The sequence below is a fragment of the Siphateles boraxobius genome, unplaced genomic scaffold, assembly GCF_051911475.1.
Source record: "Siphateles boraxobius isolate OS27281-9 unplaced genomic scaffold, OSU_SipBor_1 35, whole genome shotgun sequence".
Classification (NCBI taxonomy): Eukaryota; Metazoa; Chordata; class Actinopteri; order Cypriniformes; family Leuciscidae; genus Siphateles; species Siphateles boraxobius.
In genome coordinates this window covers 1350276-1368719 of record NW_027508975.1, presented here as the reverse complement: position 1 = coordinate 1368719, position 18444 = coordinate 1350276, and the positions used below count along the sequence as shown (strand labels likewise).

Genomic DNA, 18444 nt, shown 5'->3' with positions numbered 1-18444 from the left:
ATAGAAAACCATTAGTTTAAATAGAAAAACATTATATTTTACAATATTACTGCATGTTTTGATCAAATAAATGAAACCTTGAGAGCAGAATTAATAAAATGAATTAATAAATCAAAATTATTACAAATTACAATGGTTTTAAAGAAAACACATTCTGCTGATACACAATAAGGTACACAGATAATTGCTAAAATGTTTTATTTTATTATTATCATTATTATTATCATCGTCATCATCATTATTATTCAAGTTTAGATGTAACAGACATCTTTGCCATCTTTATTGAATATTTTTGCATTTAAAAACCTACCACACACAAAAATGAAAGAAAGAAAAAACAAAAAATAAAACAAAGTTAAGGTGGCAGCTGAAAAAAAAAATCCTAAAATCATCATCTATGCACTTAAAATGCAGCAAGTGTAAAAATAACATTCTAAGAATAATGGTTAACACATTTACATATTTATGCCCTTCACCTTGACCAAACAAGCTTCCAGGCTCCATCAAATACTCCTTGTGTTTCAATATTGCTAAGACCTTCGAACATCGGCAAGATCTCGTTCATTTATTATAATGCAGTACCTGTACTTAGCATGCGAATAACACAGTTCATCTTTCTTTTGCAACAGAGTAACTGAAGTGCAAGCATTAACATTTTCAAATTAGAATGAACATTTAGAGACAAAAAAAAATAAAAAATGTGTATGTTAATACCCAACTGTATAAATGGTTTGTTGAAAAGCGACGGTTTATAATGATTTCAGTTATCTTTAAGAGGCATTTGCAGTTAAGCAGCGTTGTAAGGCTAGTTTCGGAGAAAGATGGAGAGAGCAAATGAGACATTATGAGCCTCGATCTCTCCTCTTTTCTCCAGTTCATATAAATAATAGTCGACTCACTGAACCTGTGGCCACGAAAAGGAGTGAACGTGGAGGAGAAGCACAACAACAACAAAAACGTTGCAAGCAAACAAAAACAGAATCTGCGAGGGTTCAAATGACATTTCCCCCCCTTTTCAAATAAACTGCGAAGATGCATAAACAGCTTTATAGAATATATCAAGCGTTTGACTTGATAAATCACGTTTGGTTATTTCTGAGCTCATTATTACTTGTTCAGTTGCTCAGGTAGACAGTTGTCCACTCGAACCCACATGATGAAAATTGCAAAAGGAGCAAAACCAAAGTACAGCTGGGTGAAACAACAATATAAATAATGTTACGCCTCTTTGAGACAACTGCCATCGAAAGGCACCAGAAACACCTGCAGTTATTAAGTTTCATCAACAGAACACAGAATCATTTCAAATGTAAAAAGAAGGTGTTTTCAACTGCTCTTTAGCATTAAAGGTGGAGCAATAAATTTAGACTGGCAGAAAGTTATTATTTTTATATTATAGAGCACTGGCTCCTAAAAAAGGACCAACTAAAGCGCAGCCTGATCGGCTTCCCTTGAATGTTCGGCATCAGAGAAAAATACAGGAAGACTTCAGTCCAATACAAGAAGCTTCTTCATCAACCGCACAGCACATGTACACGGTGAGGACAGGCAACAGAAAACGACAAGCTTGGAATGAATAGTGCCCTTTTGTGACCAAAGATAAAAACATAGTACTTGTGTTTAATATTCCACCTTTGGAGGAAAGGAAACTGAATTGTCTTACTGTTTTCGTGGAAAAAGAAAAGTTCAGGTGTTGCTTCATTACGTCGTTTGCTACATTTGCAAATGTAAACATTTGTCAGAGCCAAACTCCAGGCCCTAATTCAGATGCATATCAACATCTCATGTAGAAAATACTTTGTACAATATATCAGGCACTGATAATGTGATTTTACTATTAACAACCTAGAAAAAAAATAGGTTTTTATTCCTTCCCAAATTTCTAGAGTAATGAGAATTGCATCCCAGCAAACTAAGGCAGCAGCTTAAAAGTTCCGATTGAATTCTGTGACTTGAGTTACCTAACAGTTTCACTTCAGAAAAACAAACAGAAAACCACAAGACATTTAGTATGTTAACTATTAACTAATGTTGTCTATTCAGCCATACACATTCCCTGAGGATGCTGGATGTTTGTTTGTTTCCTACACTGAGCCACAAATGCAGATAAAACACATCCTCATTTTCATTAGAACATTTCATAAATCTGTGAATACACACGGCGACGACGGCGACGAAGCATTGAGTTTGAGTAGATGTACCTTGCTTGCTGAACTGCCCTGTCGAAAATTACACATCTGGACTAACGAAAATATATCTTGAGTAGCTACATGTACCGATGTCTCCATTAAAAGTCATTAAAAGTGTGTGTGTTTTTGCTTGGGAGCTCCCACAGAAATGCTGACTGAAGTTTCTAGCATTAGGCACCTTGATCCGTCTTGGCACATTTCAAGCACTGGATTGGTTGTGCTGGGACTCATTGGTTGGAGGGTTCGGCGCTGGCCTCAGGGACGGCCCGGTGGAGGCCGCGCTGGATGTGAGTTGTGAAGTCGTATTTGTCGGAGCAGGAGTGCAGACAGATGCTGCACTGGAAGGGCCCGCTCTCCCCGTGGCAGCTCATGTGTAGGGCGTACAGGACCTCGTCCAGGAACACGATCCCACAGTGAGCGCATTTACTTGAGAGCTCGTCTTGCGTGGCCTGATCCACCATCTCTGGTTTGGGGGTTTGGGAAGCAGAGTGTTCCTCTTCGGGTTCCTCCGGCTCGGAAACGGGTGACGCTCGTTTTTCAGCGGCGGGGGACCCGTTGGGCGTCGGACTGGGTTTGGAATGTTTCATGGCGAGGTCGAGAGGCGTGTCGTTTTCGGGACCGGATGGGGTCGGTGGGGGGAAATGAGGAGGTAAGCTGAAGGCAGGGTAAGGCACAAAGCTTTGGCACGGATTGGAAAGGCCGGCTACGGGGCTCAGGTAATGACCCGGGTTACCCGGCACTGACATCTTGTACTTAGTCCAGAAGCGCAACCAGTCTGACTCGTTTTGCAGGTCGTTGTGGAGGAAGGGGAGGCTGAAGAACGGGTACTGGTACTTCTCAATGGGACTTCCAGGAGGAGAGTAGCTGGCCTGCTTTGACGGGCGCATGTACTTCTCGATGGGACTGCCCCGCTCTGAGCCACCCTTACCGTCCCCGACGTGGGGTCCCGCTCCAAGCCCGTTCCCCTCGGCCCCTCCATCCGCAGGACTCTTGTGCATATGCAGCGGGGGCATACGCTTGTGGATCTCCAGCGTCTGGTTGACGAGGAACGCGTGGGTTGAGCGGGGGCTAGGGTGACTTTTGGGTCCTGAGGGACCATAAGACTCATATTTGGCCAGCTGGGATTGGGTCTCGGCACGTGATAAACAGCCGTCAGATCCGGGCTCCTCAGTCCTCCTCTCTAACGGGCTGCCGTTGAGACGCTCCTCGCTGTTGACCCGCTGCTGCTTGGACCCTGCCTGCTCCTGCGGGACGGGCTCAGGGTTCAGGCGCTTACGTGTCCGTCGACGGATGATCTGCTCGCCGTTGTTTTGCTTGATAATGTTCAGCGGTCTGGGGGTCTGAAAAAGAGAGAGCTATGTTGAAGTTGTGGTTGAAATCATGAGAATACTTAATTTATGAATTAGTAATTAACAATTCATTATACAGTCAAAACATGTTTAAGCCTTTTTTCAAGATTTACGCATTTCAATTAATAGTATAATTCCAATAAATTTAATTGAATATCTAATCCTTACATATTATGAATTAATAATTTGAAATAAGTAAAAAAAAACAAGCTTAATAAAACATTAAATCTTAATGGAACAAGGTTTATATGATCCGTATAAACAAATATGTGTTATTAGGCTCTAGTTTTCTTAATTCATAATATGAAAGGATTATTCAATTCAATTTGATGGAATTTTACTTTCATTTTTTTCAGTGTACTTATGAATTATTAGCTATATATTTGTTGGAATTGATGTCAATGACATGATTGTCATTTTTCGTATCTATACATTTATTCAAATAAACAATAACATTTTGAGGAGAAGAATAAAGTGAAAAAATAGCTTGATATAATGAAGAAAAAAACTAGCGGGACAATCAAACCTAGCGATTTCGCATTATCCTTTATTTTTTCTAAAAAAAAAATATATGTATGAATTAGTACATATATTCATTATATTTGTAAAAAATTACCTCGAAAAATATATTTAAAACTTTTTTGAGAGTAATTACAAAGAGTGTACAGTTTTTAATTATTATTTAATTAATAGATACACCGCAATCATCAAAACAATGTTAAAACAACAAGAATATGTTTCTAAGAATTAAAATTTTAAAAGCATAAAGAACATAAAGTCGCATCCAGAGAGTTTATGTTAAAAATGTTGCATTTTAACAGTTTATTTGGGAATGTTTTTTTTACAGTCTCCATGAGTGTGAACCAAACAAACACTCACAAACTTTCATCTGTGTGTGAGTGAGACTGAACCAGACTCATTTAATGCCTCATAAACAGGTCTCTGATCTAATATTGTGATTTCAGTCAAATGATTCATCCCTTCTGGGACTCACAGGACACACTCCTGTAATTAGGCCGATTAGCATAATAATCTGCCATCAAATGCCTATTAATTACAACTTTATTTTCACTGGACTACATAGCCAAGCTCCAACTGAGCGAACGACAGAAGAGATTTTCAGCTCGACTAGCAGAAAGAGACAGAAATCGAAGAGTAGAATCGTTATCAATTGTGCTACTTTACGAGAAAAAGCCCGAGGTAACCGAATGTTCCTTCTCATTTCTCATCCTCTGCGTCTATGCTAAAATGGAAACTACTGTGGTTGGAGACTGAGAGATGTGAGATATGCATATTTCCTCTGGTGGCAGACCTGCAACTGCAGGGAATAATGGAGCACTTGTCTGTAATCTATTTTCCTGAGCTGGAGATTCTGTCCTGGTAGGCAGTGGCTCGGGGGAAACTTCAGTAAGGTGACGCAACTCATCTAGTCTCTGCTACACTGCCAGACACATTCTTCCAAGCCAGAGATCACCCACGATCACCCAGAGCCAGAGATAATTGGCAGAAGAAACACACACACACACACACACCTCCACGTTCCACTGCTTGACGACTCTGAGGTCGAGGCACATCGAGGGAATCAATCATGTATGATCGCCACTCGCCTTTGTAGCTCGGATAAGCAAAGGACGGGAGGCTTGGGATGGCTAAGTGTTTCAGTATGAGAGAAGGAACATATTTCTCTGGTACCCTTTAAAAGCTGTATATAAAAATTTTTTTTTTTGCAAAAATGTAGCTCCAACAAAGCCGCCTGAATCTCGCCTTTGGCTCCACACCATATGTTCTAGGGGAAGAAACAGGAGATGCATATTTTCAAGAATGTTTGACCACTGGGGGCCGGAGTTAAAGCTAAAACAAATCTTTCTGTGTTGCTTAGCTTCAGTTAATGCCCTCTGATGGATGGTGTTAAAATGTAAGCGTCAGGCCGGCTGTCTGTCTGAAGAGAGGACGGGATAAAAGCCAGATAAAGAAAGAGTGCCCTCTACTGCTGGACCCTGCCAGGCCCTCGCTGCACAGGACAGAAAGTGGACATCTCTTCGGTCTAACTTTCGATTATTCCTTTTTAAAATGGACATTGCTTGATTTATCAGTTGGCTATGAGTTCTTGACTCTTCGGTTTCAAATATCAAACTAGAACAGAGACAATACAAGTCTAATACTAAAGCCTTTGATTACATCTACTTACTACAAAACAACTGGGAAAAGGGGGATTACGATTGGTGGTTCTGCGCATTTAATAATACTATTTAAGCATTGCACAGCATGAAGAAAACTAGAAAAGCAAGAGCATTCTAGCAGACATAGCTTTCTGTGTTTCTTAAAAAAGAAAGAAAAAATCAAAAATGAAAATAATAATAATTGTGTATGACAATAAAATGTTTAACTCCCCCCACACACGATAAACACACACAAAAAATGTATAAAAATTGTATAATAAATATGTACGCCACTAAAATGACGCAAAATTAAAATTCATTTAAAAAAAGTCACATTTTGTATAAAATAAATAAAAAATATGACAAAATATAATAATTGTGAATGACACAAAATATGGAAAAACATACACACACACACACATGCGCACACACACAAAATATTTATAATAAATGTGAATGACAAAGATAAAAAGAAAATGAATTATACAAAAAGTCATATTTTGTATAAAATAAATCAGAAAAAATACAATAATTGTGTACGGCACTAAAATGTGCATGACACAAAAAGAAAAATAATTTGTATTAGTAACAAAAAGTTGTATTTTGCATTATACATACATACAGTACACTGTATATAAATACATATTTTGTAATAATAAAGGTAATCTTGAGTGTCTCTCTATCTTTTTAATGTAGTTTAAGTGCCTCAGAGCTATAGACTCATGTGTGAAACAGAGAAAAGAGTTTTTTTTAAACACTGAAAGGTATTTAATGCTCAAATGAGCTGGAGGGTCCGTCCCGACCGCGCTGACCGTGAACAAAACCTTTCTGCTATTATAGCTATTTTAGAGTTCAGAATCTGAGAGAACTTTCAGAAGAAACGCCCGACATTTTCTTTCTGCGTCCCGCATAGAAAAGTTACATGACGGTGAGTTTTATGTCAGGGCTTTGACACGCGGCTATGGCGCATGTCGGGTCCTATTATTAGAAGATAAAATCTGAGAGACATTTATTATTGCAATGTGTTCTGGCATGCGGAGTCCAGACCTCCATTTAGGGCTCTCTACAGTGTGCTTTTATGAGGTGCTATTATGAAATGATTTCTGTACAGCATATAAAAGTTTTTATTCAAAAGTATAAAAATACTACTGGAAAATGACTGCCAGGCTGACATGAAGGACACAGTCTCCGCTGGCCTGCGTTACAGCGCCGTCACTGAAACAGTCACTCGATTATTTATCAAACCGAGAACCTGAAAGACTGCAAGACATTTTCTACTAAACAGCCCCAGCGTCTTTCCTCGGCTCCGCGAATCGAACTACTGAAGATGACTCAGCATCTTATAGCTGAAACCAGAAACAGAAACATCACCCAAACAAATCCTGCATCCAATCGGCAGTGTTTCGAGGGATCCCGAGGGCTTCGAGAGACGTCTCTACATCTTGTTTATTAGCTTCTAGTGGAGTGTGACGTGTACACAACCTGATGGTCCACTGCAGAATCTACTTTACAGTAAAAGAAAAGAGCAAAAAAAGACTGTCCATTCAGTCCACCGCTGGCTTTAGATCATCTCACCACACAGATTAAGTATCATCAAAGATGAGCACTGATATAGAACTAATAAAATACAGATCATATATGCTTTAGCTAGTTTTGTAGACAAGCCGAGGGAAATTCACCAGTACTTGATGCAATCATCGTACAAACGTGAATTAAAAAAAAAAAACTTCTCTCTTTTCAACATAAGCACATGAAGAGGAGAGTATCATTAATGGATTGAAGGTTTAAGGCCATATTAGATTACATCAAATATTCCAGAACCAATGATTATTATGTCTTTCCTTCATTAACGTTCTGGATTGTCTACATTCTTCTAAAACCACCATGCTATTTTAAAATTTGCTACCATCAAGAAGATCAGTGTGAATTGCTGTATTTTCTGTTGGTAATCAACTTTCAAATGCATGACTCATTCTTTCCTGTGATTATTTAAACGTACATGTCAGTGGTTTACATGTCACTTCTGTATAGCCTGGGCTCTGGAGAGACACACAACATGCCTCAATCACACTAAATACAAGATATGGGTATTGGAGCAATAACGGAAATGCCTAGGTTTATGGAGGGTAAGATTTTGTAACTTTCAACTGATAATAATTAGAAATGTTTCTTGATCAGCAAATCAGCATATTAGAATGATTTCTGAAGGATCATGTGACACTGAAGACTGGAGTAAAAAAACAAAAAGTAAAAAAAAAACAGCTTTGCATCACAGGAATAAATGAAATTTTAAAATATATTAAAATAGAAACCATTTTAAATTGTAATAATAATATTTCAGGATTTTACTGTATTTTGATCAAATAACTGCAGCCTTGCTCAGTATAAGAGATGTCTTTCATAAACATGAACATTAAAAAAAAAATCATACTGACCCCAAACTTTTGAACGGTAGTGTGTTTTCAAATCAATGTCTATTCTTCATTCATCAACATTAAAAAATAAAATCGTTAAGGAGACGAATCATTAATTGTAACTGGAATCAGAACCAAGACGATCCAATAAAAACATAAGATTAGTAGAAATGAATATTCCTGTAATGCAGCTACTATTTGCATATAAATGTGGTAATTCACCAATAACAATAAATGTCGATGCATTCATTACAATTTATATTTCTGAAATACTTGGAAAGACATGTAATTCAGCACAAAAAGTGAAAACAATTAAGCCATCTGAGCAATAAGTTCCAGAATTCTCCTAAATATCTCATTGTTCTCTCCGTGTACTTGAGCCAAGACTTTAGGCCTGAAGAATAACTGAAGCCACTCTCATTAAATCCATCTTCCCTCTGCTTTAAATATCAATGTTATCTCAGTTGTAGAGCTATCAAAAATGGTTTCCGTTTCCCTTAAAGCCACGGCCACCCCACTTTTTGTGTCTCAGGAACCCAGAGCAAAGACTGATGTGAGCATCAGCTGCATCAATGCATGATGGAACTCCAACATAAATGTCAAAGTTAGAAAAACTTACGGCGTGAGGAAGCATATTTACTCCAGACAGTGTTTAATGTGGGGCAATAAATAGAGCGTACAGTATTTCACAGGCCTGGGTGTAAAGCGCTCATTGATCGCAGGCTCTGTGATGAGGCAGATGTGAGGGGTCAAGTTAGCAGGACTCGAGCCACCAGGTGCCGTGGCCCCTGAAAGAGCCTGTTGTGATCCGGTGCCTGACCGCTTTACCCCAGTCGACCACACTGATTCAGTCGGCCCCTGTATCCCAAGCCTGTGCCACCCAGGCACTGCTCCCGAAAGCCCGAGGCCACTGAGGAAAAAAAGCGCTTCCAACACTGCATATCAAGACAGGAAAAAACCGAAACACTCACAGACTTGACCCAATTCTTAAGGAGCTCCAAAGATTAGAGCGCAAAAGCAACGTTAAGTCTGTGCACAATACTGCTTCTGTTTCTCCGGCTTAATAACTCACATGTTGTCGAGTCTGTTTACTCGTCATGTTTATCCAGACATCATCTCAAAGGAAGTAGAAGAACACTTGCAGACAAAGCTTTAGGTACAGACACAGATGGACATTCAGATCAGAATTAAATTGGCGAGGCAATCAAGCAAATCAAATTAAGTCATTTTGTGACCGAGTCCCGAAAACGAGGACTTTCTTTTCCTTTGGGCACAATTCACTCTTTCTCCCCGAAAAATGTATAATTCAGTTGCCGCTTTATGCATTTAAGCAGAAAGCGTGTGTATAGTAAGTGCAACAGTATCCACCCACTTTTTCAGTGGCCTTGTTTCCAGAAGCATTTTTCCAATTCATTTTTCTCAGAGATTTTTAAAGAGTTATAAGCTATGAATCAAATGGACCAGCCACGAGGTGAATCAAACACTAAAAACTTTGATTTGAAACAGAAAAGTATATATATTAGTGCTGTCAAACGATTAAAATATTTAATCGCGATTAATCGCATTAATGTCATAGTTAACTCGCGATTAATCGCACATTTTTATCTATTCTAAATTTCTCTTGATTTCTCTTTGTTCATTATTTTTTCTCATTTTAATGCTCTTATCAACATGAAAAAAGTGGATTGCTTTCTTTGTGCACATTTTTTTTTATTGAAAACAACATAGGCAATACTGTGTTCAATTTCACACAAACATTCTCACTTGGAGCAAATAATTTCTTTGTAACACAATGTAACACTGTCCATCAATAAAAGGGTGAAAGAAATACTGACGAGGTACTGATTGACGAGGGGGCGGAGAATTCGCATTAGGTGTGTGTGTGTGTGCTTGGCCATCATCAAGTGGTATTTCAGACTGGACGTGCTGCGATGATGATAGCTCAGTTCATAACGACAAAACACACATATCACTTTGGTCTAGTCAATGGAACCATTTGGCAACTTTTTAAAAGTAAACTTTCCATTCAGAATCTTATTGGCATCCATTTCGGCGTCTCGCGCTCGTCATCCACTCAAAACGTAACTTTAACCTATTTGGCCGGCTCGCAAGCCCAAACAAGTGTGTGTGCGCGTGCCTGTTGTTTTGTTTCCGGTCTAGATCCACTTGCGCTTTGGTCGACGAAGCAACAAAACGTCCTCGCACGGCGCAAGCCCTTGAAATGAATGGGTTTCATAGCGCAGCGCCGCGCATGCCGCGTCCTGTTGCAAAAGCATGTGAAAAAAAAACTACAAAGTTTGCTAGACCAAAAAGACCGTTAATCTCGCGATAAAAAAATTAATCGTGTTAAAATGGTTTTGCGTTAACGCCGTTAATAACGCGTTTAACTGACAGCCCTAATATATATATATATATATATATATATATATAGTTTTCTGCTTCAAATTAGTGTTATATATCATAATTCTCTGACTGTTGAATTCTTTTGTAGAATCATGGGTAATGTAGTTTTTCACCAGGAATTCTGTTGTCAAACATGATTATTTAAAAAAGAAAAAATAATAAGGGCTGATGGGTTTAACAAAAGCATTTACCACTGATTAACAACCTTGTAACTCCAAAACTAATTTTCTCCATAGGGGAATTTGTGTTTTCACTCTTTCAAACAATAGGCTTTGGAATGCAGAAAGAGATATTTAAAGGATAATTCCGGTATTTAACACTTTGAGTCTATTTTGTAGTTTGTTTTGAATGAACTAGAGTGGTGGACTTAGAAATTTTGACAATGGGTCCTGTCTCGACTTTTTGACTATTTTAGGATCGCCTCTGACCGCTTCAGAGTGGATGTCTATGGGCATGCTCAAACATGTCCTTAAAACAACCCTTAACGTTCATTTACAAAACTGTGCAACTCACCGAGTGGTTAGTGGTGTTCGTTGATGTTCCAAAACAAGTAGCGTAGCGAAATACAGTTTCTGTCGTGTTTTATTTGCCATTTTTTAAAAACACATTGATGTCTGCTGAAGGACTCAGTGCTCGTTGATATTACTGCGCTACCGGAAACGGAAAGGGGTCTGTTTACATTTGGTTGTAGTCTTTTCGCTCGGTTCTCCGTCTCTCAGAAGGCTAGCGTGAGCAGAGCAACTGTGCTCCCGGAGTAGCGAAATAAACAAACAAAAAATCCTTGCATCTAAAATGGATTATGAAAGGTGGATTCTGGAGGAGTTTCTGACCGCACAAATTCTTGCCATATTCGACTGTGACTTTTTTTACGGTGCCTAGACACCGTCCAGCGTCCTTGTTGTCGCCATCAAGTGGTCGGGAGTGTGCTTACGCTTCAGATTCAAATATCGAGCGGAAGTTTATACGCGGTTGTGAGGTATCTGAAAAATAGTTCCACTATAGCAAATAACAAGGATTGAAAGCATACATTGCGCCGATATATTTGTTTTTAATTATCAACGAACACCACTAACCACTCGGTGAGTTGCACAGTTTTGAAAACGAACGTTAAGGGTTGTTTTAAGGACATGTTTGAGCATGCCCATAGACATCCACTCTGAAGCGGTCAGAGGCGATCCTAAAATAGTCAAAAAGTCGAGACAGGACCCATCGTCAACATTTCTAAGTCTACCACTCTAGTTCATCCAAAACAAACTACAAAATAGACTCAAAGTGTTAAATACCGGAATTATCCTTTAACAGAATGGCCCAAGCTGCTTTTTTCCATACTATGAAGGTGAATGGGAATTACAAACAGCATAGTCACCATTCACTTCACTGTATGGAAAAAAGCAGCTTGGATATTCTGCTAAACGTCTCTTTTTGTGACCCACGCGAGAAAGAAATTAATCCGTCTCGACTGGGGTTTTAAGGTTGTGCCAGGAGCCATTGTGTCCATCTCGGGTTTTAAGGTCAGGTGTTTGTTAGGACTGTGGGAAGTAGGGCTCCCAGCTGGTGCAAAATTACTTCCATAGGGCCATTAGCTGGCTTCAGGGTATGGGGAAGGCCAAAAGGGCTATTCCCTCGGGATCCTCGCCTGACAGCGCGGAAATGAAGCGATCAAACCGAAGCTGCTACGCTGTCACCTCTCCATTCATTTGAACTCTGTTTCTGCGATTTGTGGGTGGGCTGGCGAGGCGTTTGCACTGATGTTTTCTTAGTTTCCCCCTTACCGAGTGCAGCTTCTGATAGAGGCCACACGCGTTGCACACGTAGCCGCCGTTGGCATTCTTCCTCCACAGTGAGGTCTTGGTGGTCAGACAGTTGGCGCAGAAGACCCCAGAGCCCCGTCGTCTCTGAAATCATAAAGAAGAAAGAGAGCCAAAATGAGTTTTTTTTTTTAAAGCGAGCTGTGGAGAAAAAGAGGGATTGAGATTCAAGCTCAGCATGGAGATGGGAGCTGAATGTAAAAGAGAGCAAGAAAGGTAGGAAAAAGGCAAAAAAAATCACAAGACTCAGTAGGGTGTAGCTGCTTTGACAGCTCTGATGGTGACAGACACAATGCGTCCAATCAGAAAGCCAGGATTAGGCATGATTAATAGAACCAAGCTGATTCTAACACTAATTAACCTTCCTGTGATGTATCGGCTTTGTAAGATACCACTGTGTCAGCGACAACACCGCCAGCTTCAAACTGGGTCGCTCGCACCGGCCTGACATAAATATTTTGATCTTTCAATAATGTCTCTTGTCAAACCCATGCATGACGTGAACCTTTAAATACATGGCTGAAACTCAAAATATCTAGTAGCTTGAAATATTGCACTCTACTGTGAGAGAAGCGGAAAACAAACTCAAGAAGGGAAAAAAGGAGAGAGATATAGCCGCATGAATCATCCGCCGGGAACGGACAGAACTAAAAGTGAATCCCGAGAGTCAGCCGAGGCAAATCACAGGAATTATCTCGATTATGGCCCCTGTAAAACTCGTTTAGGCTTATAGAATGTGTACGATTTATTTAGCCTAACTTCAGACGGCTTGCGCAGGGAGCACATTTCTCCTGCCAGAAAAGTACAATGCTCCTAATTGTGCTCTAATACATTTAGAATGGAAAGCTTTCTGCAGACATAATTTTGGCTTCGAGTCGGTAGAGCTTTTTTGGCAGTGAAAGGGGCACTTGATTCATCGGGTGTTTCACAACATATCAGTAAAAAGTTTTGGGGCGCCGCCAGCTTCCTATAGGGTAATTTTTCCGTCCAGATGCGCCATTGGAGGGCCTGCAACAGCTAAACTAATTATGATCTCACCTTCGCTGATGCTCGCTCACTTTACGGTTCGACATCTCCCATTAATCATAGATATGTAGAAAATGAATGTGAAAAGAGAATGAGGGACGGTAGCCCGCATGACTATAAAGAATAAAAATGATGGCAATAACTTAATGAGATGGAGCAATGTTTTCCACGAGCTATCAGCAAATGCAAAGTCACTCTGACAACTGGCCTTTGCAACCGCAGAGCATCATTCTGATGCACACAGCATTTCAGGCAAAGAGGGAGGGATCTCTCGCACTTATTGTGCACATAAAACAAAAGTTACTCAGTGAAGATTCATAAACACTTTTCTAATGGCTCTCCGCAGCAACAATGACTCGATCCTTACATTAAAGGGATAGTTCTCCCACAAACTATGATGACTTTTTGTCATCATTTACTCACCCTCCAGTTGTTCCAAACCTGTATGAGTTTCTTTCTTCTGTTGAACACAAAAGATATTTTGAGGAATGTTGGTATTCAAATGGTTGATGGTAGCCAGTGATAGGAAAAAAAAGATACTATGGAAGTCTATGACTACCGTCAACTTTCAACAATCTTTAAAATATCTTCGTTTAAGCTCAACAGAAGTATTAAACTCATAAGTAAATGATGACAAAACTATCCATTTAAGCATTACACTTACCCAAATGAATAGTTTTATCCCTTACAAAAAGTATGTTGATGGATTTAGATGGTAATGCTAATTTTGTCAGCACTTCTATTATATGTAAGTTTGTAATTCCAGACCTGTATGACCTTATTTCTTCAGTGAAACAAGATATTTGGGAGAGAAAACAGACTAATATATGTTTCAAAATATCTTCTTTTGTGGTCTGGAGAATTTTTTTTATTCATGCAGGTTTGGAACAACATGAGTATGCATATTTTTAGGGTGAACTATCGCTTTAAGAGTGCAAGATGTCAGGCATATCCTCCAACACAAACCCACAATACCTTGCTGGAAGATTATCTCAAAATCGAATTACGGCTCATTTACGTCAAAATCAGTGCTTTCTTACAACCTTTAAGCGAGAATGTATATATTTTCTGATCTCGGTGGGGTTTTTTAGAGGGCCACATGCTAGTCCTGACAGTTTAGACATGATTGATTGATTTATTCTTTCCTATCCTGCTCTAGCGTTACAAGCCAAACAAAGTGTCCGTCATCAGCTATGTGGATTTCTCTCCCTGGCCTTCTGGGCTCCAGAGCCAAATCACTCACACGTGTTCTGCAGTCCTTCACTGAACAACAGCCGCAGAGAGTTAATATACATGCAACCTACACACATCTGATCATTTATCTTGTTGGTCATATCATTCTTTTGTGCAGGGCCTCCTGTTTAGCCATCCAGAAAGCTTATAGGGTTAGTAAGCCAAAAGTGTTGTATTTAAAATTAAATAAATCAAAAGCTCCGACAATTAGGCTGATCGTATCTGCATCTGTGTGATAATGGCTGTTTCAATGTTAGAATTAATCAGACTCTTGTATTTCCCCCATTTTTTATCAACGGGCAGAGTAAAAAAGATTGGAACTAGCTACAGTAAAATGAACATTTTCACTGTATAACCCAACGCCTTACATATTATTTTAAATGTACAAGTGAGTTTTACTACCATGATTCAGTTCAAACAACACCTTACATTTACAACTCGGCAGGAACTTGCTAATAAACGACCAACTATACACACAAACTAGATACAGGGATTGCAACAACAACTGGCTGGAATAAAATCAGATCAGAGGGACTTCCAAAACAATCCAAAGTTAGTCGACAACACGCATCTAAAGGAAAAATACATCAAATAAGCAAACATGGCACAAGCATTACATTATAAGTATGAGGGCAGGGTCAAATAAAGTGGGAGTGTGAAAAAGTTGAGATGTGAATGTCTATGAGAAGGGGGTCGTGGGTCAATTACACAGGAAAGCCCAGAAATAGCCTTCCCCTGTCGAACGGTGCAAAATCCCAGACTTCCTTTTCAATTATCAACTGGACAGCCATCTGTAAAAACGAATGCGTACCTTGCCTTGCCAGGTTCTGTTGTTTTATCTCTTTCTCCCTCCATTACATCTCAGAGAAAGGACAAGTTGGCAAGGGAAAAAAGAATAAAAAAAACCCTGCACATTTGACTGGCTCACTGCAGCTGCTCACCAAAGGAAAAGGAGGGGAGGCGAACGAGAGAAAGCCCTGATTGTCTTTGTTTCCCCAAAGTGTGGGGCGATTTTTCTCGCCTGCCACGTCTGGACGTGCTGTGAGGTGATGCATTGTTTTTTTTTCGTGGGCTAGAAGGGGCCGTAGAGATCCCAGGTCCTGTCTGATCCCGGGCCTGCTCCAGTTTATCACTGTATCTGCGTGATCCTGCCATCCGTCACAGGAGCCATGCATTATCACACAGCACTATCACTGGTTAAAACACCACCAATCATAATCAGAACAAACTTTGTCATACCTTTCATCTGCACTCGGGATGAGGCGTCATAATAAGCTGGATTATTTCTACATTTCCATGCAGACAAAGGTATGTGTACAGGTACGGCAGGGTTAGAGGTTCTCGCAGTAAACAACAAAATGGCTGTTCTTGTTTGCATTGCGGGCTGTGATGAATGACCGTGCTGCACTCTGGTGCTTTCTGTGGGTGTAGCCTGTGCTTTCTGTTTGTGCGTGATTGATTACGCATGCCTAACACTAGGCGCTCTAGGGAGTCCGACTAATTCGGTCCTGGTGAGAGGAATCTGAAGTAATTAGAGGCAGGACCTAATTACATCTATTTATTTAACAAGCATGTTCCCACAATCCCATAAAGCTCTCCATTAAAAGCTTCAAGTCTCAGGTGAAAGAGGCGGGGAAGAAACATCACACCTTTCTGTCTTAAACCTATTATGGTAATCATCTGTTCTCGAGGTTTGCAACCGGTTTTGCACCCATTGTGAACTTTCGGCACTAAACAATGCGCTGTCTATGAAAAATGACCTGAAAATAATAGCTTTCAGCACCAGGGAGATTTTCAGTCCTCTGCAACGTCAATCTAACAGTCAGTTCTGGTGAGGTGGACAGCAAAATCATGCCTAAAAGCAGAGACAGTGATAATGATAAGGGGCAGCAAGGGATGCTTGGAGACTGAGACACATCACAGATGTAATACGTGAAAATAAGAGACAATAATGCATTTGGCATGCCGTCTGGATGTAAGAGCGATGATTCTTTGGTTTAAAGGGGGCGATTTGCACACAAAGCTGGTGAAATGAAATTACATGTAATTCACTTAGGCAATCCGCGGGGCCTCTTACATTAAATAAACAATTATTTAATCAGTTGCGGGGAAATTAGGTGAACCCCTACTGACAATTTCAATTTCTGAAATCCTGCATCAGCTTTTCAAGGCTCAGGCGGTACCATCGAAACGCCATCGGCAAACATCTGGATACAATTGCAGACATATCGAACCATCAAGTCCTATCTTAGGTGGATGTTTTACCGGGTTTACGCAATTCCGAAGTCTCCAGCTGAAACGGAGACCTATTTATATAATTCAGTTTGATAAATAAGGTTTAATAAATTCTGTGAAAGCTTCATTCCTCCTAGAATCTGGGAGGCCACAGTTCAGGGTGATATTCCCACATCACATCCTCATTTCTTCACGATGCTCTCGATATGCTTCACGTCAGGAAGACGTCTATAAAACGTAATAAGGACGGTCTCAAATCATCTGTAGTCAATCGGAAGAGTTTTTAAGCAATTATTCAATTTGGTATGGGCGAGCGGGGCTAGTTGTCACACCTTTTACTATGAATAATATTTCTCAGGGTACGTTCGACTTTTTTGAATGTCTGTAAACTTAAAATTTCTGCAAGTTTAAAGTCTGTGAAGTGTCTATAAAAGTTGTTATTGCCAAGTTTTCACTTAAAATGGTCCAAAGGGGAATCTGCCATTAAACAGCATAAATAGTGAAATTGAAATAGTAAGACAACACGCATTTGGACTTTTGACTCAAAATCGTAGTTAATTAGAAACCTTATAGCAGTGGCTGTCAACCAGGTTCAATCAGTAAACAGGTCTCGAGATAACTTACAATTAAGTAAGCATTAAAATAAGCTAAAACAACTAAAAGATGGTTTTTAAAAAACCAAAAATGTCCTCAAAAACTTTTTCTTTTTCTTTGATGAACCAGGGTTTTTATTTTCTTGGAAAACCAGGATATATGAGGTGGCCTAATTTTAAAAGTGTGATTTCTAGACCTATTTAACAATGAATATATATTTTTATGCAAAAATCTACTGTATTTTATCGGATAGAAAATCTGGGGGGAGAAAAATAATTTTCCCTTATGTCCTCATGGATAATCCTCTCCAGTAAATCATGACTGGAAAAGCCATGTACATTCATTGGTTTAAAAAAGTGGGATCTCAGAGCAAACATTCAGCTCTTAAAACTTTAAGAGATTTAAAATTTAATTTAGGAATCTAGAAGGCTTTTGAATATTGTCGTGGACAATGGTTGAGAACTACCGCCATTGATAACTAGGCCCCAATCTCCCATGTTAAGCGTGCAAGTTGCAACAGCATGAGGATCTAGAAACAGCATAGAAATGCATGTACAGCTTATATTCAAGCCGCTAAAACCAAAACTCTCAGAGGCGATGGGCTTCGGCTTTCCGTTCAAAGACAGCCCTTCTGTTATCTCTATCCAAATCCCCGTCCATCCCTTTTGTCCTGCCCTGCGTCATACCCCGCTGCACGAGACCATCTGAGCCTGGGCTTTCTCTCCAGATCAGATCGAATCGGAGGACATGATCAAAGACAGGGTCTCTATCTCGAAGTGTGAAGCACAGATATCCATTTGCACTCAGAAGGCTTATGGTTGCAGTCATGAGAGTTGCCTATTGTACTGCAAAAATCAAAGGTCTCCTTCCTTCTCCTGCAAATAGAATGCGGCTTTATGTATTCTGGAATAATCTATTCCAGAGGCCGAACAATACTCCGGTCTCTCCTTACCGCTACAAAGGCATCAGGCCTTTTGACACTATCGCTACACCCGTATCCCTTATCTAGGTCTTCCTTAGATATGTGGTATCCT

The 18444-nt window shown here is 39.8% G+C and overlaps 1 protein-coding gene across 6 annotated transcripts in view; it reads right to left on the bottom strand.

The window, feature by feature from the left end:
• Positions 1–184: 184 nt before the first annotated feature.
• The window catches only part of trps1 (trichorhinophalangeal syndrome I), a 127608-nt gene continuing 109348 nt past the window's right edge, over positions 185–18444 (bottom strand). For all 6 annotated transcript variants that reach the window (XM_077195763.1, XM_077195759.1, XM_077195760.1 and 3 more), the window contains 2 exons: positions 12287–12409; positions 185–3529 (listed from right to left, as the gene is read on the bottom strand). In XM_077195763.1, the coding sequence (XP_077051878.1) occupies positions 2417–3529; positions 12287–12409 (1236 nt within the window). In that variant the 3' untranslated portion in view covers positions 185–2416. The remainder of the gene's footprint in view (positions 3530–12286; positions 12410–18444) is intronic.